Here is a 27555-nt window from a genome sequence, read left to right on the forward strand (position 1 = left end):
CAACCCTTAGACCCATCCCTAAAATTCAACCCTCAAACGTAGCCCCACAATCCAACCACCAACCCCAGTCCCAAAATCTAACCCCCAAACCCAGCTCCAAAATCCAAACCCATCCCTAAAATTAAACCCTCAAAACCAGCCCCACAATCTAACCACCAACCCTAGTCCCAAAATCTAACACCCAAACCCAGCTCCAAAATCCAACCCTCAAACCCAGTTCCACAATCCAACCCTCAAACCCAGCCCCATAATCCATCCCTGGAATCTGGCCCCACAATCCAACCGTCGAATCTAGCTCCTGGCGGTAGTATTGTTGGAGTGTTGTTTAGCGTGAGTGCGCGTGTGGAAAGGGAGGGAGCGATAGAGGGGGCGGGGAATGGGGGAGGGACGGCTTTGTGGTTGAGAGAGGGGGGAGAGCAGGGGGGATGGCTGGGGATGTGAGACGCACACAATGCAAGCTGTGCGGGTGAAGCACTCTCATCTGGCTGCTGCTGTACTCGTCGATGTTCGGCAAATTGAATGCAGCACTGCCGCGGATGCGAGGATCGTTGTGAATAGGATGTGAGAAGGATGTGCGAGACGGACATGAAGGAGCGAGTTCCTCTGACGACGTCGGTTGGGGTCTGCGCGGCCCTGCAGGAGCCGCTCTGCTCATGGTAACCGCGCGCCGCATCGCACATTAACACGCGCCACGGAGCTCGTGCGTGTGGATGGGTGCCACAAACGAACGGGGAGCATTTCGCCGCCGTTTATTACGAATTCGAAACGTGTACGCGCGATAGCGCATTTTGTGTTTGCGGTATAGCACATCTACACGCAGATACTCGTTTATTTATTGCACATATTAATATATACAGCGACATAGCAGTGGACACACCATGGCTGCTGACGATGACAGGCACACACACACACGTGCGCTTGTGTTTATAACGACAGACGTACATGGGTGTCTGCGCACAAGGTACGCACGCCTTTGCGAAAGACGTTTCGCCACCGCTAGTGGAGGGAACCGCACGCACCACCGCGCGGACCCTACGGATGCCGCCTCCTCCTCCTCCTGCGCTCATTCACTCCGCGCGAGATAGGGGCCCTTTCCTGTCCTGCGCAATCACGGCCGCCTGCCACCATACGGCCCCTTTGTCATGCGCCGCATCCTCGCGATGACACGGGACGGGGGGCGTTAATTGCTGAGCGCGCGCACATGACGCGAGCCCCACAATGTTTCGCATTGTGCCGGAGGCTACGCGCACTGGCAGCGGAATGCCCGTTATGCCGGTCGCCCCGCGCGCTGCTATTGTGCGCACCGTGAATTCGTGAACACTGCGGCGCTCTTGCGCTTTGCGGCACGCACGAGCCGACCCCTCCCCCCGTCCCCCAACGCCCGGCGTGTCACTCACGACTCGAGATTCGGTAGAAACGCAATACACTACGCGCAGACTTCATCCGTCTCATCGTTGTGGGGTGTTTTTAATGGGTTTATTAATCGGGATCCAATGCCGTGGTGGAATTAGTGAGCGGATTATTTTTTATTTTAAATAATTCGCTTGGCACTGCCGTGACAAACATGTAAATTCGTTTTTTTTTCGATACATAGATCTCTGTTGTCTTCTTGCTCACAATGCATAGTGAGTCGAATTCATTGGCTGCTAACATAAATCGCACAAAATTATAATGGTAGGCTGAGAGGTCGCTTGTTCACTTCAGTTGCCCTGATGGTCCGGACCAATTAATAAGACTAAAGTTTAATTTGACACATAGCGCCTTTCATGCAAATTGCATCCTACTATCATCGCTGCCGAACGACATACAAGCTGGAAGGCAGCACAGTGGTGAACCGCCGCTACCAACAATTTCCCAAGCTCTGCAGTCCTCTATAGATGTATTCAACCAATTAACGGTGTTTCGTACATGTGGGAAGAAACTGGAGCACGCGTGTGAGGGGGCATGACACTATCCCCATACAGGACCGTCCATAGGGAGGGGGGGTGCGGGGCCTGGGGCAAAGCACGCTGTGTGGGTCCCCCGACGCCTGCAAACTAAGCCGCAAGTATTGCATCTGAAACCGGGATGTCGAAGCGCCCTCCCCCCAACCCCAAAGCGCGAGGCCTGGGGCGGTCACCCCGATTCACCATATAGATGGCTCTGCCCACACATAAGGGACAGGTTATATTGATCTACACTTTGCTGGATTGCCTTCTCCCAGCAAAACAGCGTATGACACCTCAGTGTTGGATAACAAACATGTGTAGTGTCGTAGGTCTCTTCTTTCTCTCTCTCCCTTGTCGAGGCGTGTGTTTGTGGTTGGCGTTGCGGCGCACACACTCAGTCAAAGACGAGGTAGTCGCAGGAGGCACCGTCCTTTATTATGTTCACGCCACCAACTCCGGCCCCCTCTCTCACGACCATGTTGCTGTACGACCCGGCCCAGACACGACCCTGTCCGCATTGCACCGATGGCGTCGACCGAGAGAGCCAACTACTATTCGGCCATGCAATGATCGGGCGAAGGCGATTCTGCAACCCAAATTTACACAACTCCGGTCAAATTCCGACCATAATGGAACCGCTGTAGAACAAACACCGTGGAAATTAAACGACGTTGGACGGAGGAAAATCTGCTGGGGAGGCATCGATAAGGATGGGCGCGTGGGAGGAAGTGGTTAAGGGTCACACAGCGTGCATCTCCTCCACGCAATGCCGACCCAAAGCAACCGCCGGGTTCATAGCATAAAGACAAAGATCCCCCCTATAGCCTTAACATACTGTTGGGGCAAGTGCTGTTATCGAGTCGCACCTATGGAGGCGAGCACCTACGACGTGCATAGCGCAGTACACACTCAAACGCATGTAACGTTCGCACGTGTTTATGTGTACGCGTTTGAGTATTTGCGTACATGCTTATTTGTGTGCGTACGAGTTTGCATGTGAATCTATATACTGTGTATGTGTCCATCAGTTTGCATGTGTTTATGTGCGTATGTGTATATATGCATGAATCGTGTGTGTATAATTATCGATGTATGTACTGTATGAATCTGTTTACGTGTGCATGTACAGCGCGTACGTGTATACATAGTATGTGTGATGTATGTACTGTGTGTGTGAATCTGTATAGGCAAGTACTCTGTGCGTGGGTGGTGGTAGCGGTCAGCGCGCTGCGCTACGAACCCTGCGACCCGAGTTCGATTCCCGCTCACGGCCACCAACATTGGTAACGTGGGTGTTGACCACCTCCACACCGACCTCGTGTACTGTTCGGGCCTTCATAGGTGCTCATAGCTGTCAACCCACACGGTTTACCCCGTATTCGTGTACAGGGAAATTTGAGTTTTCAGGTCCGTAAGGTGTACAACCGTTTCAATACGGGCACATTTTGTGTCAATTTCTTTGGTGTTTTTCGCTTGTGATGGTGAACGTTAAGATTTAGACGGGGCACGGGGTGACCAATAAGGTCTGAATTGTTCTGTAACAGGGGCTGACAGGTATGGGTGCCGCTCGCTAACAGCACTTTTGCCCAATAGTCTGTTAAGGCGATACTAGGTGTGAGGGTAGCCCAGATTACAACTCCACACGTCAGCTCCCTTCAACTGCGCAAAAAAACGCGTGCAGAGGCGTCACGGATGCAGCGCGGCCACCCCCTACCGACCGACCTACCTACCCACACTACCACTGTATTAACCCACAACACGATTTATGTTGCACACTCGAAATGAAGGACGTGGGCAGGTGCTCCAAATCGAGGGCAAACACATTTATTGTGGTCAATCTGTAAAATGCAACAGCGTGTGTCGCACAGCAATCTTCAACCGAGTCGCCATTAATCACGTGGCTGGTGGACAAGTCAGGTTAATCATTAAAAGTTTCTCTTAAACCCAATGCTACTACTGATAAACCATCTTTGTCTTTGACAATAACCTTTGCACATCACTATTCGAATCTTACTTTAATCCTAAGCTGTATGTCTATACCATCCACTCATATCGGTATCTTACACCCATTACCTGTACTGTATGTGTATAGCATACGTACTGTACTTGTCACCATTGTACAACTTACTACTATACATGTGTTCTATTCTCAATAGCATTGCAAGTAGTCATACTCTGGGTACATGGGCATGGTTATAGAATAAACAGTATTAGGGTTAGATAATTCCAAGTATTAACTACAGTGCGTCATCCTTTACAGTGCACAGTGCTAAAACACCTCCTATTGAATATATATCACAAACTAACAATTCAAAGCCAAGCCTGAAGTCGAGAACAAGTCTAGAACAATTCTATGACGATCAAAAACAACCTTTGGGTCTTTTACCTGTAAAATGCAACGGCACGTGTGTCACACACAGCAATCCTCAACCGAGTCGCCATTAACCTTGTGACTGGTGTACAAGTCCGGTTAATCAATAACCCTGCCAGCCACCCACAGTCCCAACTCAGTTCTCGCATGCTGGTGTACACACGTGCACATAAGGACTTTCACAAAACCATGCTTTACTCCCTTGCTGCACGAGGAAATAATTAAAAGAGTGGTCCATTCCTAATGTGCCACATTTTAATAAGTGAACGGCTTTAGCGTCGGCAGACGTATGGCAACGCAGGCGCTCTCTCTCTCTCTCTCTTTTTTATCTATCTTCTAGTCTTCTTCTATCTAGTCTTCTTCTTCTCTAGAAATATAAAAGTCAAAAATTGTCCGTTTGTGGGTTTGTGTGTGGTCGCTCACTTGGCTCTCCAACGGTGGGGTATACGGAAAAAAATAGCCAGGCACCACGCCGTAAGCCCCGCGGTCAGCAAGCGCTATTCCTTTTTCACTTCCGTCAACGTTAAATTAGTTAAATTAGCGATTTTTGTGCGCTTGACCATTTATTTATTTACGACGCGTGCACAACCATACCAACTCACGCGTCTTCGGTCCCCCCCCCCCCACCACGATGCGTGCAGTTACTCATTTTTACAGTCGCTAGATGCTAGCACTCTAGGCAGTAGACATTATATTGATTTTTTTATCACGCGCATCCGACCATACCAACTCATGCGCCTTTGGTGGGGGGGGAACATTTTCTTTCGCGTTAATTAAAAATGCTATAAAAATATTCACTGTGTGATGTCTCCCCCACCCCGATGCGTGCAGTTATTACTACGATACAGTCGCAAGATGTAGCAGGTACCACCACAGTCGGTATGCACTGCTGTAATCATAGCAGGTACCACCACAGTCAGTACACACTGCTGTTATATTTTTTTTAAGACCCAGGCAACGCCGGGTACTTCCTGCTAGTCCTATGTAAAATATAATCGCGCCTCTGCCCACGAGAAAGGCAAGCCCGACTTCCAAAAGCTGTCATCAATGGTGAGGTGCTCACATCCGTCCACAGTGTGTTCGTTCGACGGAGCCGCGCGGAGACGCGTATTAAGCATATAGAGTTGTAAACGTTTTTTTTGTTCGACTGTGTAATTGTAGATGTGTGTGCGTGTGTTGTAGTGTAGCGGTTTAGTGCTGCGCTATGAACCCGGGCCACCCGAGGTCGGATTCCCACTCACGGCCACCAACATAAGTGACGATTATTTATACCGGTCCTGGGCCTTCCCTTGGTCGACTCAGCCGCAAACGGGTACCTGGTGCGGTGTGCAGTAAGCATCGCCTCTATGGGGGAGAGAAAGGCGGGCGAGCGTGGGTACTGGACCACCCACCCCCCTCGTGTGCCGTGCCGGCCTTCATAGGTGCTCGCTAACAGCACTTGCCCCAACAGTATGTTACAGGTTACACGGAGGATCTTTGTATTTGACCCATCGGCCTGCACGGGTCGCTTTGTTATCAGTCGTGATCTATTTAATCACTGCTGGGGTGAAGGCCTATGTGTGTTGCTATGGGGGGGCACTAGGGCGTTGTTGTCCACGAGCCGCCGGGCTTAAAAGCTCTGTCCTCTTCCGTACCCCATTGGAACTTCTGCCCTTTAGCTGTGAGTGCGTGTAGGGGTTTTGCAATGGATGCAAAATCCTGTATGAATCGATGGTAATAGGAAACAAAACCTATAAATCTTCTGACATCTGGCATGGATACGGGGATTGGCCATTTTTTAACACACTGTGCCTTCTCGAGATCAGTTGCCACCCCTGTTGCGCTGACTATCTGCCCCAGGTATCTGACAGAAGGCTGTGCGAGATGGAATTTAGAAGGCTTAGGTTTCAAACGTGCTTCCCTGATACCTGAGAAAACCAACCTCAGTCAGTGTAGGTGTTCTTGAAAGGATCGTCTGAACACCATTACGTCGTCTAATATATCAGGCAAACGTCCCATTCGAGACCCATTAGTCGATCATTTTAATGGTAGGTTTATTTGAACATTGAGAGACAGAATAACAACAACAAAATCCAGAAAAACGCATGTCAAAAGTGTTATAAATTGATTTGCATTTTAATGAGGGAAATAAGTATTTGACCCCCTCTCAATCAGAAAGATTTCTGGCTCCCAGGTGTCTTTTATATAGGTAACGAGCTGAGATTAGGAGCACACTCTTAAAGGGAGTGCTCCTAATCTCAGCTTGTTACCTGTATAAAAGACACCTGTTCACAGAAGAAATCAATCAGATTCCAAACTCTCCACCATGGCCAAGACCAAAGAGCTCTCCAAGGATCTCAGGGACAAGATTGTAGACCTACACAAGGCTGGAATGGGCTACAAGACCATCGCCAAACAGCTTGGTGAGAAGGTGACAACAGTTGGTGCGATTATTCGCAAATGGAAGAAACACAAAAGAACTGTCAATCTCCCTCGGCCTGGGGCTCCGTGCAAGATCGCACCTCGTGGAGTTGTAATGATCATGAGAACGGTGAGGAATCAGCCCACAACTACACGGGAGGATCTTGTCAATGGTCTCAAGGCAGCTGGGACCATAGTCACCAAGAAAACAGTTGGTAACACACTACGCCGTGAAGGACTGAAATCCTGCAGCGCCCGCAAGGTCCCCCTGCTCAAGAAAGCACATATACATGCCCGTCTGAAGTTTGCCAATGAACATCTGAATGATTCAGAGGACAACTGGGTGAAAGTGTTGGGGTCAGACGAGACCAAAATGAAGCTCTTTGGCATCAACTCAACTCGCCGTGTTTGGAGGAGGAATGCTGCCTATGACCCCAAGAACACCATCCCCACAGTCAAACATGGAGGTGGAAACATTATGCTTTGGGGGTGTTTTACTGCTAAGGGGACAGGACAACTTCACCGCATCAAAGGGACGATGGACAGGGCCATGTACCGTCAAATTTTGGGTGAGAACCTCCTTCCCTCAGCCAGGGCATTGAAAATGGGTCGTGGATGGGTATTCCAGCATGACAATGACCCAAAACACACGGCCAAGGCAACAAAGGAGTGGCTCAAGAAAAAGTACATTAAGGTCCTGGAGTGGCCTAGCCAGTCTCCAGACCTTAATCCCATAGAAATCTGTGGAGGGAGCTGAAGGTTCGAGTTGCCAAACGTCAGCCTCGAAACCTTAATGACTTGAAGAAGATCTGCAAAGAGGAGTGGGACAAAATCCCTCCTGAGATGTGCGCAAACCTGGTGGCCAACTACAAGAAACGTCTGACCACTGTGATTGCCAACAAGGGTTTTTCCACCACCTACTAAGTCATGTTTTGCAGAGGGGTCAAATACTTATTTCCCTCATAAAAAATGCAAATCTATTTATAACATTTTTGACATGCGTTTTTCTTGATTTTGTTGTTGTTATTCTGTGTCTCACTGTTCAAATAAACCTACCATTAAAATTATAGACTGATAATTTCTTTGTCGGTGGGCAAACGTACAAAATCAGCAGGGAATCAAATACTTTTTCCCTCACTGTATGTATATGCCATCTCGAATCGGCGAACAAACACATTCACTGGAATTATAATATGCACAGAAAAGTAAGACCCACCCCACCAAACCTGTGATTTAAATTACAGGGAAAAAGTTATTTTTATAATACGGAGAATAATGAATTCTGTAATATACTCCTTGTATCACCCTCTATCGATTAAACTTTCCCCAGAGTAAAAAAATCCGTGTAATAATTAACAATACAATAAAACACAAGCGTCATACTGTAATGGAGCAAATGTGATTTTCTCTTTACTCTGCCCAGAATTTTTTAAAGCATTTTTTTGAGTGCATAACATTTGTTAAACATTCATATTCAATTAAATCGTGGTTTTATGCATTTTTAAATCTCAGTAATAAAACTTTTGAAACATAACAGGCGTCTCCAGTTTACGACGATACGATTACGATGCATCTTGCGACACAATTGAACAGTTATGTTTCTACTGTGAAACGTTGTAGTACAGCATTTCACAACCTTTTCCAGTGTGCATACCTCTTTTTAACCTCTAAAAATGTTGCTGACTACCACATGCTACTAGTTATTTCAAATTGTACATTTCCTTGGTGAGGACATTATTATTTTTCTTAATGTACCCAAAAAAATGCTTTTGTGAAGTTAAACATTTCATTGTCATGATGAGCCATGAGTTATTCCCTGCTGGCTTCCTCAAGCCGCTGTGCTTAGACTCTAAACAACAAAAACTGAACACATTTGTCAATAAAACTGCCTGAAAAGGAAAAAATATACGTAATAAGTGGCATTTTGGGTAATGGCCCCTCTTCATAGCACATATAAGGGTTATTGCCCAAAACGTCGCTTGTATTTTTCCTTTTAAGGCGGTATTACTGACGAATGCGAGTTCTTTTTTGTTAATTGGTTCTTTACCCTTCTATCTGGCAACAAAACTGACACCTTTTTGCAAGGAGTCATGTTTGCATAGACCGCAATACCTGCAGTCATAATACAAACAAAAGAACATAACTCTGATAATGTGCACTGTCCTTGAAGTTGATTGGTCCACACCCGAGACAGCTTTCCTTCGAGCCTAGTCTCATATGGGTTGGACCAGATGACGCCAAAAGGCGCACTTTTGGCGTCATCTGGTCCAACCCATATGAGACTAGGCTCGAAGGAAAGCTGTCTCGGGTGTGGACCAATCAACTTCAAGGACAGTGCACATTATCAGAGTTATGTTCTTTTGTTTGTATTATGACTGCAGGTATTGCGGTCTATGCAAACATGACTCCTTGCAAAAAGGTGTCAGTTTTGTTGCCAGATAGAAGGGTAAAGAACCAATTATCATATTTTTACTGGCAAATGAGGTCCCCATAGTGTAGATTCTTTTTTGTTCTTTGTGCTTGTGCACCACTGCCAATGCAGCATCAGCAAATAATTTGCAGAGAATAACGCTTTAAACTCAGTGGAAATCGATGCAGTCACCTGTGGCTTCACAAGCTGAGGGCTTAAAACATGATAATACATTTGTAAAAAAATGTAACAGCTCGTGAGATTTCATGAAGACAGTAACGTCATCCTGAAGAGTTACATTATCAATGAATGCCCTACAAAGTGTCATTGCCATGCCAGCCTTCTAAATGAAAAAGTTTGTTAGTCCCATCAGAGAGAAATCTGTTATTCACCAAGGCAATGCAGTCTTTTCTGCTTCCTGTTTGTTATTATGTACTAGCCTTTTGCCCGTCCTAGGACGGAAGCTGTAATATTTACGATAAAATTGAGCACAGTATAATAGTATCTTGTGTAAATTTCATGGTAGTGAATCTTGCACGAAATAATGTCATCAAACGCTACACTGCATTTAACTGTAGTGCTGTATTAATTGCAGTGATGCTTGCACAAACTCTTGTCATTAAAAATACCTCACTTCATGTGACTGTAGCACTGTATTTAACTGACCTTAAATGAGCCTTTTGGCCGTCCTAGGACAGAAGCTGTAATATTAAAGATGTACATTTACGTTTTCTTGCGTGAATGTAATTTTTTTCCGGAATTGTTGCACGTAAATATATTTTTGTTAACTGAAATGAAACCTTGGTATACGATATTTTGCGTGAATCTCTTCTACTGTATTAATGGCAGTGATTCTTGCACAAAAGTGTTATAAAAGACCATCACTTCATGTCACTGTAACATTGCATTTAACTCACCTTCATTTAGTTCAAAATCACTGCTCTGATACTTTATTTTGTTCTGCTTTCGCTCGCTGGGGTTGTAATACATTTGAAATCGATACAATGTCTGGAAAATGGAGAAATGTATCTATTTTATCATAATTTAGAAGCAAAAATTTGACTTACCTTTTGTTTCAAGTGCTGAAAAAATAAATAAAGACATCAAATACACTGTGTTCCAGCATATCATTATTTATTTGATTAACTTTCAATAAAGACACGTACAATTTAAAGCGAATTTTCGTAAAAAAAAAAGTCTTTCCGCTCGACCTGTGGGAGTGTAAAAATCCACCCGCTCATGATTATTGAGGAGAGGGGGGGGCCTCTTTTGCAGTGACGTCACGCACGGATGTAGCACTATGCTGCGTATATATATTTTTGGCTGTCACTTTCTGTAAAGAAACGTCATATTGGAAGCGACTTTGCGAAAAAATATATCTTTCCGCTCGACCTTCTTCCACGTGTGAAAATCCACCCTTCTCATGATTATTTTATCATTAACTAGCTTTACTACCTGGCTTTGCCCAGGACTTGGATTCACCACACCCGACCACCTTTGTCCCCCCAGTGGCGATGTTTACACACCACACCAGTTACTCGTTTGAAGCTGAGTCGACCTAGGGGAGGCCCAGGACCGGTTCAAATAATCATCACCAGTGGTGGCCGTGAGCGGGAATCAAACTCAGGTCGCCGGGTTCGTAGCACAGCGCGCTAACCACTACACTACAATGCGTTACGCTTCCACATGCGCGGGTCACATGACAGATGTGACGTCACAGCTCACTTGCCGTGCAAAAAATATATGCATTATTGAGCTTCCCCCCCCCACCCCCCAAAAAAGTATTTTGCATGGTGTACAGTCTGGAAAGTACCCACATGGCAAATTTCAAGTTTGTTGCATGTCGGGAAGTACGCTAAACATTTTGAAAAGACACACATAATCACAACTTTGCTTTTATATATATGGAGATGAGGGGGGGGGGGCATGCCGGAGTGACGTCACGTACGTTACGGACATTTCTGGGCTATTATAGTAGTAATTTGTGGACGAACGTCACATGAAAGCAAATGAGTTGTGCAGTATGAAGGATGCCAAATTTGTGGTGTTTTGCATTGTCTCGGCCTCGCTGTGCGCTGCGTTGCACCGCTATCCGAGTAGTTAACCTCGCATCCAGTAAACCTTCAGAGCCAGGGTGAACATCCGACTCCAAACGTAATTCGCTGAATTGAGCGAGGTAAAATTGATGGAAAAACAGCACAAATACGGTACATGTTAATACTTGGTAATATCAATACAATGAATGAACACTACAACACCATAACATTGTCTTAGATAACATAACTCAACAATAGATCCTGGATAGACCAGGCACCTACATTAGTACTGAACAGCTATACAAGGGAATAAGCTACTGTGTTAAATAAAGGCACATCGTGTAATCATCACACTGCACCCCAAATGTACAGCACTACATATAACACTGAACTGTGGATGAGACATTTCGTCATCCTTGCTCTCAAGATCGCAATATAGTTACTTGGGTACAAGTTTGACTCGACTTATTGAATTACAAGTAACATTCACAATAAGGCAAGTTGCAGGCTTCGTTGTTAACTAGGCCTCGTATTTGTCATAACAATTTAACAGCATTATAAAGGCATTTACAGCATTATAACGGTCATTCTAACATTATAACAGCATTCCCAGTATTATAAGAACATAAACGAACGTACAGACAATGCTTCTTAAAGTCGCACAGTGTACAGTTACAGCTGTCTTCACTGGGACACGATGTGTGCCACCATTTTGAACTCTGTGTAATGACGGACGCCAGCCTCGTGGCTGAAAGATTGTCAAATCGTAACTTCCTGGTCATGTGACCAAACTCAACCTCAAAACAGGAAATTCCTGTATACTCACACCCCCACTCCTGCCGTGGAGCAAAATACCTGCCTTGAGGCAGAACCTGCATTCTATTGGTAGCACCTGGCATAAGTGATTTCACACAGTGGACAACACTCTCTTCTCAATTGTAGTTCCTCTGCCCACATTCTCTATTAACTTGAGGCAGTAGGCTTTTGCAACAACCCAAACTTTGTTTCCCATGCCCTGACCATTGAATAGCATTATATTTGAAGTACTCATCAATTGGTGAAATGTTTAATGACTTAATTTGAATTTCAATGAAGACGGTCACTTGGGTTGCACTATAGCGAGCTTCTGAACTCACAGTAGAATGGTCACGAGTTCAAACCACTGTTAAGGGGGTTGACTTGGAATGTCCTGCTTCAGGAGTTGAAAAACGAATGCCACTTTGGGCTGCTAATGGGACATCAGCCTTTCCAACACTTGTTTGAGCACCGAGACACTTCGTAAATAAGTCTGATGGTGAATGCGCAATAATGTACTCTTCAAGGACGTGAGAGCAATTGCTAGAAATGTAGGATGAAGGCCCCAGCCTTAAGCTTTTTTCTCTTTGTCTCTAGGGTTTTGTGCAACTGCCTAATGCTAAAACGGACCATGAGCAGTAACACTGCATCCCATCGCATTCTGCTTCTTCCCACAAACATTTGCCCACAGCCGGTGGTCCTGTGGGAGCTTGTGGAACTTGACACTTGTGCGTAAGATGCGCCTGTCTCGGCGCGTGCTCTTCACGGCCACGCTGGCCGGGCTGCTGCTCTACTTCAGTCCGAACCTGCACACGCTGTGGGGTGGCCGCAGACAGCTCGGGCGGCCCGTAGACGTGGGCTTGGCAAGCGAACACGACGTGACGAGCAACAGCGCCCACATGTCTAGCATCGCGGCTGCCCTGCCTCAACTGACTGAGCTGCACATTCCCTACCGGATAAAGTCGGAAATGCTGACGTGAGTGCACACGTGTTTCTGATGTCCCTATGCCCTTCTGACCATGCCTTATGCTTTAAAGTGCTGACTGATGGAGCATGCATTTGGTAAATAATGGAAGTTACCGACTTTCGACAAAATAATTTGATGTCTTACCGGATTTGGTGCAACAAGTATGTTTTTTTAATTAATGTTATTTACCAGACGTCCCAAGCAAGACCCGTCTAACACTTGTTATTAAGGTAGAGTATATAAAATCTGATAAAAAATCCATGATAAATCATGAACTTTACAAAAATATGTATCAAATATATAAATGAAAGAATGATAAAAAAAACATCTTAAACGTACATTTTAAAAAAGTATTCTTTGCATTTGTCAAACCGCCCACAAGTACAATTTGAACATAGGTGTGTGTGATTCTCCGGCTCTGGTCAATGTATAACAACTAACTCACATCCACAACTGGCTTTTTTTACATTTTAAACTATGGATGGTATATATGTTGTTTTATTATTGTATCTAATTTTCATTGTTTTTGTTTATGGATATTAATGTGGCAATGGCACTTTTGAGGGGGCAAGATCTGTACCAGAAAGGCACCACGCGTGTAAGCAAGAATAAAATGTACTTGACCCGTGCGGTTGTTGCATGTTACTGGCCGTGTACGGCTCCCGTGCCGCTCCCCGCAGGTTACTGCCCAGCAACACGTGCACATGCGAGAGCTCCGCACCGCTGCTGCCCGTGCCGGGTCTCGACCGCCTCCTGCCCCACAAGCAGGTCCAGCAGCTGGAGGCAGCATTCGAGGTGCCACTGCTGAAGGACACAAGCCGGCGCCGGCAGCGGGAGTACTTGACCTTCGCGCTCAGGTGTGCTCTGTCACCAAGGCTCCGTACTAGCTTTAGATGTTACGGGGGTGCCACAGTGGCGAGATGTTAACTGCCTCGCCTGGTATACAGGACGTCGTGGATTTGATTCTAACCCTAACACCTGTATAGTTGGAGTTTGTGTGTTATCCCCGTAGTCACGTGGATTTTTCTCCCGGTCCTCCAGTTTTTTCTTCCACATTTAGAAACATGCATTTAGAGTATTTGGCTGCTCAACACAGTACACAAAATCCGTGATTTAATCCCATCTGTAAAGGATGTAATTCCTGACATGCAATACCCTGGTGTCTACAAACTGAGTTGTGGTTGCGGCAGCAGTTACATTGGGGAAACGAAACGACATGTCTCGGACCGCGTTCGTGAACACAAGGCAGATCTGAAACACGGTAGGACCAATACCTCTGCCGTTGCTGATCATTGTTTTAACGCTGTGGGCTCACACGAAATAGATTTTTCTAAGACGGAGGTACTCTGCAAACCTACCGGCTATCTTCAGAGATGTGTTCATGAAGCTATCCAGATATATAAACACAGACAACTTCAACCGAGAAAATGGGTACAAAATGAGCAATCATTGGAAGGATTCTAGATTTGAAGTTTTCGTGACTGCAAGGATCCATACTCTTTGGTTCTTTCGGTAAAGTCACGTGACTTTACCGAAAGACCCAAAGAGCATTGGAAGGATGTTATTAACCAGGTAAAGTCTTAACTGACTGTGATGTTTTCATCCTACCTGCCTATGTCAGCTGTTATTTCCGACTCTCTGTGTCTCTCTCTCTATGCCTCTCTCTTAGATCTCTCATGCTCACATGTCCTTTACATTGCACTCTCATGCCTTTGGATTGTACCCTCATGCTCACATGTCCTTTGGATTGCACCCTTTGGGTTGCTCTCATGCCTTTGGATTGCACCACTCTTCGATTTTACATTAACATGCTAATTTCTCACATTAACATCATGCTAATCTCTCACATTAACATAGCCACTTCCGTGTCCTCGTCGAGGAGGCCGCTCTCCTATCTTACAGTTACATGCTAATTTCTCACGTTAACATCACTAGCCCCGGCCACTTCTTTATGACCCTTGGGCTACACCCATTTAAAACCTTTTAAAACAGTCTGCCTCAGCAGCGGACCATGCTTTCTCAGCTTATGACCGACGCTTGTGTTGCACCTGAAACGTCGTGATTTATTTTATTTTATACCTACGTGACTTTACCGAAAGAACCAAAGAATACTAACCTGGATCTTGTGTTTGTTTAAGATTTTGGAGATCTTTTTGGTAACCCCTGCTAATGTATGGCAAAGTGATGGTTTTGATTGGATCCTCAGATGGTTGTCTCCCCATGGCTGGGGAGACAGCTTTGCGGATTGTACGGTCAGAATATCCATTCATTCTGAGGGCTTGGTGTACATGCTCCAGATCACTGGCGAGGTGGTGCTGGTCGGAGATGCAACAGGCCCTATGGTGTAGTGTTTTGATGAGGGAATTCTTCTGGGCTGGATGGTGGTGGGAGTCAGGCTTTAGATAGGCATCCATGTGGGTGGCCTTCCTATAGACAGTGTCCCAACGAGCCATCAGGTTTATTCTTGATTAAAACATCCAGGAATGCTAGCTTGCCATCATTTTCCACTTCCATGGTGAAGTTGATAGATGGGTGTATGGAATTGATGCGGTTGAGAAATTGGTTCAGTGCTGGCAGGCCATGTAGCCAGATGACAAACGTGTCATCTACGTATCTCTTCCACAGGGAAGGACGTAGGGTGGATGTCTGGATGGCATCTGTCTCAAATTTCTCCATGAAAACATTCGCTACCGCTGGCGATAAGGGAGAACCCATTGGGGTACCCTCATTTTGTTTGTAGAATGTACCATTCCAGGTGAAGTAAGTGTCTGCAGTTGGTACATCTGGATTCAGTCCCTATTGGACCAAGTCTTATTGGTATTTTTGTTATGACGTCAACATATTCCTTGCAGGTGGTTGTCAAATCTGATCTGCCTGGGTGGAAAGCTGCTGCTGGTGTCGGCGTGTCACTGAGCCTCCTCTCTTGCATATTTTCCCCACAGGCACTCACTCCCCGTGAAAAAGATGCTGGTGGCAGAGCCCAACTCGCCACTCTCCTACCCGACCCAGGGGCTGCAGGTGGCACCACTGCAGACCATCCTCATACCAGGTGAGAGGCACGGAGGACCCCAGGGTTCTCTATCAATCCCAAATATCTAAGCAGCACACACATGTGAATGAATGTGAAATCCATAGACATATGTATAGTTTATTTACATTTGTATAAAATATTATCTGTCAGAAAGAAAAAAATTACGTGAAATAAATCTCTCTTTTTCAGGATTAGGACTACATAATGGTGACAAAGAAATGAAAAAGGTTGGTGTTACTCGTGCATGACGTCAGCAGAAAAATCTGGCTAAAGGTGCCAAGATCATTGAATGTTCCTGTACGTTTTTCAAAACATAAATTCCATTGTGATGCATAAAAGAGTTGCAGTGTTACTTGTGAGCACACGAGTAGAACTTCATGTTATTCCCAAGGTAAATTGTCAGAAAATAGATTATTGCAGATTTTATTGTCACCCTTGTGCATTGATGGGCTCCTGTCCTCCCCCCCCCCCCCCCCACTAGGTGACGCTGTCCGCGAAACTGGGGGTGCTGGACACAGTGGCGGAGGTGGGAGAGGTGATGGCAGAAGGGCTGGGCGAGTCACGCCTCTCCTTGAGCAGCTCCCACCTGGAGAACCTCAACCTACAGCTGCGTACGGTCACGTACACCAACACGGTGTACCAGCCGGGCACCTCCGAAATGGGTATGGCAAGAAGCGACACACGCCCTGCTTGAACGTCCAACCACGGCACCGTGGACCTCGCGTGCCGGCGCGCTCTGCTGACTGGAGCGCTGCTCTCCTTTTCGCTCTCTCTGTCTACAGTGCAGCTGGAGAGCGGGAAACACAGAGCTGAGATACCGATCGTTGTAGCGCACCAGAGCTTGCCCTGGCTCTACGACCCTGGTCCTGGTGAGTGACAACTGTGAGCTTAAAATGTTCTCAATTCTGTTTCTCATATTTGTCAATGGACATATTTTGCTAAATAATGAATCCATCATAGTCGAGTTTGTGTGCAAGAAATGTGTAAAGAATCATGGAGAGGCATGTGCTTGGACTTACATTGAGATATGAGGAGAAACACAAGGATTAGAGGACATGTGCAAGTGAGCCATCATATTGCTTGTTAAGAAAAATGAACTAAATTTCTAACGGAGCTCCCAGCACATGGAGCGAAGTGTCAACCTTTACATTGAACAACGTGTGGTAAAACCCGAAAACACACCGGAGAGCAATCATGCTTTTATATTATTTAGATAACCACTTAAGTATAATTTATCGGTCTGTGTAGCATATCTTGAAGAAGTCAAAAATAAAGGAAATAATTTTCAAAAACTATGTTTAGAATGTTTTGGGTCTGATATGTAGAATTAAAAGTTTGGAAATGCTGAGTTACGGGCCCCCATGCATTGTGCTTTGTCATTACATCAGAAATTACATCAGAATTGGTATCCTATGACTATTTTATTGAATTTATGACGTTACCATTCTTAACGGTAGATATTCTTCATCAGGGGATTCTAGAGCCCTGGCGCATAAGAAAAACCACTGTACACCTACCTACTAACATCATAGTACAGTATAATATTCAACATGTACTATACACAACATAACATCACGATTGCATTTATAACGCATGATAGATGACAGAAAACTATAATAATTACACTCTATTATACACTCGATAGCATAATTATATCACAATAAAAATGTACTATACACTAAAATCACTCTATAACAAATAAAACATACTTTACACTCACTCAATGTGGAGGCGAGGGTTGATGTATCGTCGCAAAATACTGTATGACAAACGTTGCGAAAATCCCTTTTCGTGGTCATCGAGGTGCAATACTCTGGCTCGCCAGCAGAATGCAGTACAGCAGAGTGTGGACATATCATCTGTCCTGCTTGGGATAGTGTCGCCCCCTCGCATGTGTGGGTTTACTCCAGGTACTCCACTTTCCTCCCACATTTATAAATTACTAGCGGGAAGTACCTGGCGTTGCCCGGGCGAAAAAGACACACACACACATCAACTTAGACACACACACAGACATCGACCCACACACACAAACACATCGACTAACACACACACATCGACTGACACACACACATGGACTGACACGCATTCCTGGACTTACACATACACATACAAATCTACGTACACACACACACGGACACACATCGACTTACACAAACACATGGACCTAAACGCACACACATATGGACTCAAACACACACACATCGACTCACATACACACATCGACTTACACAGTAATCCCCGATGATGCCACAGCTAGAGCAATTTTCTCTCTCTGGCGAGCCTTAGCAAGGAGCAGTTTGAAAGCAAAAGTCTTCCCAGTACTGGCAGGTACATAAAGGAAAAAATAAATGGATTTGTAGTGTCAGTGTCTTCCAAGATTTTCGTGTAGGCTTCTATTTGTGCATCAATCAGCTTAGGTACATTTTCCGAATAAATGTAAGAAGCTCGAAAGCATTATAGCATAGTTCACAAGGGCATGCAGGTTGTCCCTGTAGGGTGTTGGTAGTCCCATAGACGTGAGGTGTTTTCCACCAATGGAGTGCAGTTTGTCCTGAAGGAGGACGAGGGCCTGTTTGAAGATGACATCAGAAAAGTTGACGTCGAGGTTTATATTTTCTTATTGAGCTCCGTGGAGGATTGCCCTCTTTGTATTTTTGCCACAGTCCCATGGGGTTCAGATGGGCTGCAAACTTGAAGATTTATCCAGCAGAGCAATGTCAAGTTGGAAAGGGGACTGACCGACAGAAGCTTCTGTCATAGCTTTATGAAGATGGTGATCATGTGCAAGAATTACACGAAGATTGCAAGCTATCCCTGTATGTTTGACAGACAACTCCTTCCACTGTTTAGAGGTTTTGGAAAGATTGTGCCCTTTGGCAACATGGAGAAGCATTGGGAGAAAGTAGCACTGCTGATTGTTGGAATGAACTGTGTAGACTTGTCCTAAGGCATCAGATTCACCGTCAGCAGCACGTCGCTTACATTTTTTTTTGCAGTCCATGTATAGTAGGAAGGAACTTAATGGTAGAGGAGGTTGGCAGCAAATGGGTCACTTTGGCACCAAACAAAGAACGCCAGGGCCTGCTGTTGGGCATTTCCTTTGGTGACGTAGATGCGTTGACCATTTTGGAGGTGAAGTGCCAAATGGACAACTGTGTGGGAACGGTCATGGACGGGGAAGCCAAGAAATGTGCAAATGGCCTCATTTTTGCTGAGGTATCTTCCTTGGAAAAAAGTTTTAGTTCATGCACACTTTGCCCCTCTGTTTTGTAAGGCAACGACAGCCATGTCAGAGGCTTTGTTGATGTATTTGCAAACATATTTGATGGCTTTTTTTAGAATAGCAGAATGTCACATTAAAGTGGGCCTGGAAGATCTTGCACAGAAGAGGGCAGTAGGGAACGATCCACTGGTTGTGAACCTTAATTTCTGAGTTAGTGGCAGGTGTGAGCATTGTTTGAAATCCACCATGCTCAATATTACTGTGACGATATCGAGGATAGCCATCATGGGCCGACTGAGTGTCTTTCAAGTAGTTCGGTGGATACCTCTTGGTACACCTGTCGTCTTGCATACATGGCGCATTTGGATAGAACTGGCCACATGGGCCATGAACCATTTGGTTGCAGACCACATAGAAAAAGAGTAGGGTCTTGATAGGGGTGGGATAGCTCAGCACTGATAAATGTGTCAATGTGACTTGCATGAATTTTTCCCTCATCCATAGTGAAATGTGAGCATGAGGAAGACGACGTTTTTGCCACCCAATGGTGTGCAAGTTACTGCTTGTCTATCCAAAGACGTCGCCTTCGTTGGTCGTAATAAGCATCATGAGGTCATAAACTTAGAGTTTTAAGAGCCTCGCTAAGATGTCATGTCTGTCTGGTGGCTTTTGGTATGGATAAAGGTAAACCTGAAATTCCTTTCATTTGGGATTGCAAGTGAATGTGATGAAGAGATGGGGCGTGCCATATTGGCTGATGTACGTCATGGCATCCTGAGTCTTCTCATGCATGTATCTTGGTGGAGCTGTGAAGGATGAAGGCAAAATAACTAATCTGCCCACATTTTGAGCGTTTGCATCTCCTTCAGCATTGATGGCGTCCCAGGTATGAGCATACTGTTCACACTCAGGCGGTTTTGATTCAGTTGAATGTAAAGAAGGCGCTCACTCTCAATGTTGGCATACTCATCGACAACATACTGGTGAAAGAGGTTGGCGCACCATAATATGTGGTTTCCTCCTCTGTCCGTAATCATGAAGGAATATAAGTTGTTTTATAGGAGACAGTTTTGTGAGGATGTCTTTGTCCTGCAGCTTTGTAATTGGAGGAATGTTGACGTGGTACCCATCTTGGCCTTGAGACAAGAAAATGTGTTATTGTAGGGCATCGTATGCTCTGTTAGTCTCAGGAAGTCGTGCGATGGTGTTTTCTTGGTATGGAAGAACAATGTCTCTCTCACAATGTTCCTCACCCACCGTAAGAAAGCAAGGTCAACAATATTTGGGGCATTGAACCTCCCTGCGTGCTCCCTGCTTTGGTGGAAAGTAAAGGTGCGGTACAGCAAAATTTTAATGGGTGATGCTAGCACGAATGTAACAAAACGATAGACGAAATGCAATGGGCTGTAGCTAAGAAAGTCCAACGTATTTAGCAGTATAACATATTAATCAGCATCGCAGTACTACGTATCAGTAAATAGCGTGACGTGAGCAATGGAAACAAAAGGAATGCATTGAAGAAATAAGCTGAAATAAATGTACATTAAAGAGCAGCAGTATGCACAGGTAAGTTGAGAAGCAGGCTACAGTCTAGATTATAGACTGCTAGTACGCTGACTCAATGACGTAAGCATTGCTACAGTCGACATAAAAAAGCTGGCAATACGGGCAGCAGCTGAAAAAGCAGGATATAGTTGACATGAAAGACTGGCAGCACACTAAGTGAGGTAAAGAAGCAGGCAACAGATAATAGACTGGCATACACTCATAATGGCCAAAAGCAACATTAGCAGTATAGACAATAGAGTGCCAGTGCACTGAAGTTAATTAATCAGCAGGCAGCAGGCCACAGCACAGACTCGCAGTACACCATCGCAGCATCATAAAAACACATAAAAAGAAAATATTTAACAACCTAATAATGCAATATTAGTTTTCTGCACACAAACATTTTTATTGTAATATTTGACAACTTATAAGTTTCATAATAGTAAACAATTAACCTGAGTTATTTGCGAAAGATTAAATAAAAGTGTACATTACATTACTGTAGTGAGGCCTAGTCCCGTACAGAGCCCACGGCCTCGCCTAGATTGCCCAGCCGGAGGAGGTGACACATTGCCATGCTGGGTGCTGGACCGCTCTCCCCACCCGCGCTGAAATAATGCTATGCAAGTGCTATAATATTAATATCTACGGACTTTATATCAGTAACTGCACGCATTGGGGTGGGGGTTTGGAGAAGAGGACATACGACTGTGAAGAATGAACCTCAGTGTTTTGTGTATTTTTTTTAAGCATTGTTAACGCGAATGACATTTTTTAGCAATCGTGTGTGCGTTGCTAGGAACAACTCCTGTCAGTGTTTTGCGCTTGTGCAATTGCATGCTTTGCTCCGCGCCGGGCAGAAAAACTATATAAATATAAAAAATCGCACAAAATCGCTAACTAAACTAATTTAAAGGTGACGGACGTGGAAAAGGAATAGCGCTTGCCAACCGTGGGGCTTACGGTGTGGTACCTGGCACATTTTTTTTTACATAAACCCCACCGTTTGAGAGCCAAATCCCTCGCAAGCGCGTGAACACACACAGACAGACGGATAGACAGATTATGTAAACCCCACCGTTTGAGAGCCAAATCCTTTGCAAGCGTGTGAACACACACAGACAGACGGACAGACATAGAAAAAATTACATTTATACTGTATTTAAGATACTCTTATATAAGCGCACACCTTTATCTATCTGTGATGAACGCTGCACTTTCCGTCGTTTTCATGCAGGGGGCGCTGCAAACCTACGCGCCCCCTGCATGAACGACGGAGGTGCAGGGACAGACATTCGATTACGTTGGAATCGATCAGCAGACGGCGGTGTTCTCGCACGACCAGCTCTATGTCGCCTTATCTCGATCCCGCAATTCCAAACAGGTGAAAGTCCGCATTGAACCGAACCCCCAGCAAGGCCATCTACCTAACGATGAGAGAAAATTCACACTAAATGTCGTTTTCAATTAAGTCTTCCAGATGTAAAATGATATAAGCTTTTAATGAAGAAATACAATTATCTAATTAAAAATATAATACAATTCAAAGATGTTTCATTTTAAAACTTCAAAACGGAGCATCAAGTCCTTGCGTGCATGTGTCATCCCCGAACAACCCCTAGTTTATAAATACTCACTTATTAACTGAAAGAATATAAACGTATAGGGAACTGCAGAGCAATTGTTGGCACTAACTCACCACTTGGCGGCCCTCCAGCTTGTCTATGCATCCACAGCGATTATAAGATGCAACTTGCATGAACACGAGATATGAAGTTAATCACAAGATTTGTTTAAAAAATATGAGATTAGATAAAGACAATTAGGGGCTAATTTTGCGACCCTTCTAAAACAGATGGAAATATCAGCAACCTCGTGACGGTGGTAACCAAGACGTTCTTGCGCTACGACAAGCTGAAGGGGCTCATTGCCAGCATCCGGAGATTCTACCCGGACATCACCATCATCGTGGCGGATGACTCTGAGCACGTCGAGATGCTCCGCGAGCCGGGTGTGGAGCAGTACATCATGCCTTATGGGAAGGTCGGCACCGATTATTAGGGTTGTAACAATTCTCAAGCACGTGCATTAAATCACACGTGTAAAAATAGATATATCTAAAAATGCTATTTTATGTAATGGATTAATGTGATGACTCCAGCCACGAGCGGCACCACAATGCTAAAATAGAATCGATTCTTAAATGAAATGATTTACAGTTCTTACAAGGCGGGTGAATTGTTGGAGCCTAATTGTTTTTTCATTTGGACTTCACCACGTCTGACATTTTACCAGGCAATGCTGTGACAACGTTTTTGACTCTTAAGTGCTCACGAGAATGATGACCAGTTTCAATTCAACAGGAGCCTTTCTTTGGACAGCCTGGCCCCTACAATATGATTTTTCCAGGCCGGCAAGTTTGTTAGTGGCTCAGAGCCACGAACTTAAAATCACTAGCCTATGCTCATTGGAGCATCAATTCACTTTAATGTAATGTGATTTTTGTTTTTAAATTAACTTTGTTTAACGTTTCGTGATGGCAAAATGCGAAGTAGAATTGGCAAGTCACCAGAAAAGTCTGACATTTCTCCCTCTTGCCCACACAGGGCTGGTTTGCCGGCAGGAACCTTGCCATCTCCCAGGTGAGCACCAAGTACCTGTTGTGGGTGGATGATGACTTCCTCTTCTCGGAGAACACGAAGCTGGAGCGCATGGTGGAGGTGCTGGAGAAGACTTCACTGGACGTGGTGCGTCTGCCCAGACTTGCCCCTTTGTTTTCTGCTCAAGCTCTCTGATGTGTGTGTGTTTGGGTTGTACTGCATGTTCTTTGGCATGATGTCCAACGTTTCACTCTATGTGCTGGGAGCTCATTCAGGAAATATATAGCATAATCGTGACAACCTGCACAATAGTACAGGCGCAGAACTAGAACTTCCAATCAAGATGGGCACTGTGAAATGCGCCTTTGACCCATGTGGTCTACGTTGATTTTTTAAATAAGTAATTATTTCCCATCAGTCCGATAACTACCTGCTCGATGTGGTGGCATAGACTGCACCTGCAAGAACGTCACCTGGAGGTGGCGCTAGTGGATCACACAATGAGCCATGTGTCATACAATAAAAGTCCTCCTTCCAAGCCCACTCATGCATGCCCAGCTCCCTGCTCCCGTATTTGTTGTGTGTCAAATTGTATTGCAATCCCTTTGTTTAAAAAATCCAACTGCAGGTCAATTAAATATCTATAGGAAGCAGTACAGTAAGTAGGGTGCTCATCTATCTGTGTTAAGTTCTAGCGTTCTAAGTTGCCTTCTTTTGAAAATGTTTAGCCAAAATTTTCAAAATAATTTTCCTGGAAAACAGCTCAGCAAGGTATCTGCTTTAAAAAATATTTAAATAAAAAACGTCTCACAGATTCGGAACACGTTTCCAGAGGGTCCTACATTGGAGTAATTTACAAATTATACAAATGAAAGAATCCATATGCACACACATGCACATACAATTAGCGAGTGTATGTGTATATGCCTTTGCAGACTGCCCTACATGACATCATAATAAGTCTGGACCACTCGATTGGTTTCACAGGATTGGAAGAATGCCCTGGTGGTCCCCCTGTTTAAGAAGGGGGACCGTGCAGACTGTAACAACTACAGGGGCATCTCCCTCCTCAGTGTGCCGGGAAAGGTCCTGGCAAGCATTATTCAACATCGCCTTGCCAGGCACGCTGAGGAGAGGCTTGCGGAGCCCCACCTCTGCTAGAGCAGAGGTGTAGGAAATTCCAACAAGACCTACATCTCTGCTTTATTGACCTGGTCAAGGCATATGATACCATCAGTAAGCCTGACCTCTGGGTTGTTCTTCATGCTTTCGGAGTCCCTGACTCTCTGCTCACAATCATTACGGACCTTCATGATAGTGAGCAGGACCTGGTAAAACTACGTGGCCGGGAGTCGGAGCCATTCCATATTCACCTTGGGGTGCGACAGGGATTTCCTCTGGCTCCCACATTATTTAACATCTATTTCGACCATGTAGTTCATTAAGCCTTTGATCGCTGTACCAAGAGGTATTTCCAACTGGTACAGATATAATGGGAGGCTGATCGACGTCCAGGTGCGGTCAAGGGATGGCTCCCTATTGGTCAACCATGTTATGTATGCCGATGATCTGGTGATTGCTGCTCACTCAGAGGAGGAGTTGGAGGCGCAGCTGCTGTACCTGGAGCATGCCATGAAGAGATGGGGCTTTACCATCAGCCCCACCAAAACTAAGCACCTGCCTGGGTATTTTGTACCATCAGACACTCCACCCCCATAACTCCCAATTGGTGATGGGGCAGTTGTGGAAAGTGTGGAGAGTTTTACATACTGTACCTGGTCAGTGTGCTCATGACAGGCTGTGGTTTGACAGCAGAGTTCTGCGAATCAGTCGAGCGGAATTATCTTTTACTCGGCTCCGTAACGCTCTGTGGAAGCTACCTGTTGCTTCACACGAAGCTTCAGTTCTCTTGCGAAACGTGGACCTCCCATAATGAAATATCTTAGCGGGTTAGAAACCTTTTGGCTGTCCTGCCTACTATCCATCCCGAGTTTAACCAGGCTGGATTGTGTGAGGAACTCACAAATCCTTGAAAGATCGGGATAAAGTCCCATCGGTGAGCTCCTCCAGCAGGCAAGGCTGCGTTGGCTGGGTCATGTAGCCCACATGCCCAGCCACCGCGTGCCTAAAGAGCTTTTGTTCAGCTGGATAGAGGGGGCTAAATGGGCGCGACCCCGACTGGAGAAGAGATGGAGTGATATGGTACAATAGGATGTGGAGCTGAGTGGACTTGGTGGTTGCTGTTATATGCCCTTGCATTTGTTTGCATAGTTTCTTCATAAGTCAACATTTGTGATGGTATGCCGTGGTTTGCGCTAGTTCCATGAGATTTGTTGCGGTGCTGTTTCATGCACAAACCATTCTGCTTGCAGGTTGGAGGAGCAGTACGGGAGGTGACCGGCTTCCAGACCACGTTCCAGCACAAGCTGGAGGTGCAAGCAGGAGGACCCGACGGGTACTGTCTGCACCAGCACCGTGGTTACTACCACCCGCTGGCCGGCTTACCCAACTGCGTGCTCACGGACGGAGTGGTGAACTTCTTCATGGCGCACACGAGAAACGTGCGCCGGGTTGGATTCGACCCTCAACTCAACCGCGTGGCTCACACAGGCACGGGCCCTCACGCACGCTGCATAAACACGATGAAATCAATGCCCCATGATCCGGAAATTGTCCGTTAATTTTGTGTTAAGTATACGTACATGTATACATGTACGGTTACATTTAAAGTAACAATTTCCCACAAATAATTCTGGGCTTATTAAAGGTAATGTTTGTTTTTGTAATGTTTCTGATGGAGCTAAAATTAGGATTTCATGAACATAAAATGTACCATTTGTGTGGAAAATGCCATTATGCTCCAATATTTTATTTTGGTTAATTCAACAAATATATATTTTTTATAACAATCAACTTTTTTCTATATGGTAAAAAAAAAAATCTGTTGAAAACTATAAATGTACACGCAATTATGTTCCTCTTTGTTTCTCTGCATTTGCGGAACCTTAGAGTTTTTCATCGATGGGCTGGGTGAGCTTCGCGTGGGCTCATGCAGCGACATTTCGGTGAATCACGCTTCCAAAATCAAGCTGCCTTGGACTCAGGGGGACAGCGACCGCAAGTACAACGAGTTCCGCTACGCTAGCGGCGCAGACGGAGCCCTCAAGCGAATGCTCCGCTCCCTTTACTTCAAGAACCGCCTGAAGTGCTACAGCAAGGATTAATGTCTATTTTTAAGGCATCCGTCCAGGAACCTGGAGGAGCCTGGATGGATGCAGCAATGAGATATTAAAATGTTACCAATCGGTCCCTAAACCGACTGAACAACAAGTTTGGGGCATGTTTTTTACACGTAAGCTGTCTGCCTAAAAAAACTGATATCGTTGCTCTTATATACACTCAGCAGTCATAACTAAACACTCCAATGGAATAAGAGGATTATTTTTTGTTCACGAAACAGATGTGTGTTAAGCACAATGAGGACTTTGTTGAGGTTTTTGTGAGGGAAAGATATAGTGGAAAGAATCGCCATACAACCACCTAGTTTACTGGGCAATGGGGACAATATATTGGATTATTTTGATTAAAATAACAATTTCGGATAAAAAAAATGTGAATGTTAATGATGTGTTTAAATCTTTTACACCATTGGAATCTCCTTTGCCAGTAGCAAAATATGATAATTGTTTTTTTACCCTTTTATCTGGCAACAAAACTGACACCTTTTTTTTACAAGGAGTCGTGTTTGCATTGACCACAATGCCTGCGGTCGGAATGCAAACAAAAAACACAACTCTGATAATGTATGCACTGTCCAGTTTTCAAGGACAGTGCATACATTGCAAACAAAAAACACAACTCTGATAATGTATGCACTGTCCAATTTTCAAGAACAGTGCATACATTATCAGAGTTGTGTTTTTTGTTTGCATTCCGACCGCAGGTATTGTGGTCAATGCAAACATGACTCCTTGTAAAAAAATGTGTCAGTTTTGTTGCCAGATAAAAGGGTAAAAAAACAATTATCGTGTTTAAATCTCTTTGTTTGAAGTGTGCATGTGAAAAAACACTTTTAGTGTGGCGTGTGTGAGGGGCAACTTTGCCCTGCTGCTTATGATGGAATTTTCACTGTTTATGTTGGGGACTCTTTTTCATAATGAATAAGTTAATAGCACATAAATAAAACCACTACTGTTTTGTAAAGCATGGTGAATATTTTTTTCTAACAGCTCAACATTTTTTT

At 44.9% G+C, this 27555-nt stretch overlaps 1 protein-coding gene across 2 annotated transcripts; it reads left to right on the forward strand.

Annotated features, from left to right (window-relative positions):
• Positions 1-426: 426 nt before the first annotated feature.
• LOC133345076 (beta-1,4 N-acetylgalactosaminyltransferase 1-like) lies at positions 427-27555 on the forward strand. Of its 2 annotated transcripts, none has more exons than XM_061555528.1 (11): positions 427-656; positions 12632-12916; positions 13588-13764; positions 15850-15956; positions 16128-16165; positions 16420-16600; positions 16721-16807; positions 22568-22755; positions 23319-23459; positions 25685-25922; positions 26322-27555. In XM_061555528.1, exons 1-11 carry the CDS (start codon positions 571-573, stop codon positions 26534-26536), a joined length of 1743 nt encoding a protein of 580 aa, XP_061411512.1. In that variant the 5' UTR covers positions 427-570; the 3' UTR covers positions 26537-27555. The 2 variants fall into 2 exon arrangements, with proteins under 2 accessions (XP_061411512.1, XP_061411513.1); XM_061555529.1 differs by lacking the exon at positions 427-656 and adding an exon at positions 5219-5349.

This window comes from Lethenteron reissneri, chromosome 21, assembly GCF_015708825.2.
Source record: "Lethenteron reissneri isolate LAM-NWPU_2019-01 chromosome 21, ASM1570882v1, whole genome shotgun sequence".
Lineage (NCBI taxonomy): Eukaryota > Metazoa > Chordata > Hyperoartia > Petromyzontiformes > Petromyzontidae > Lethenteron > Lethenteron reissneri.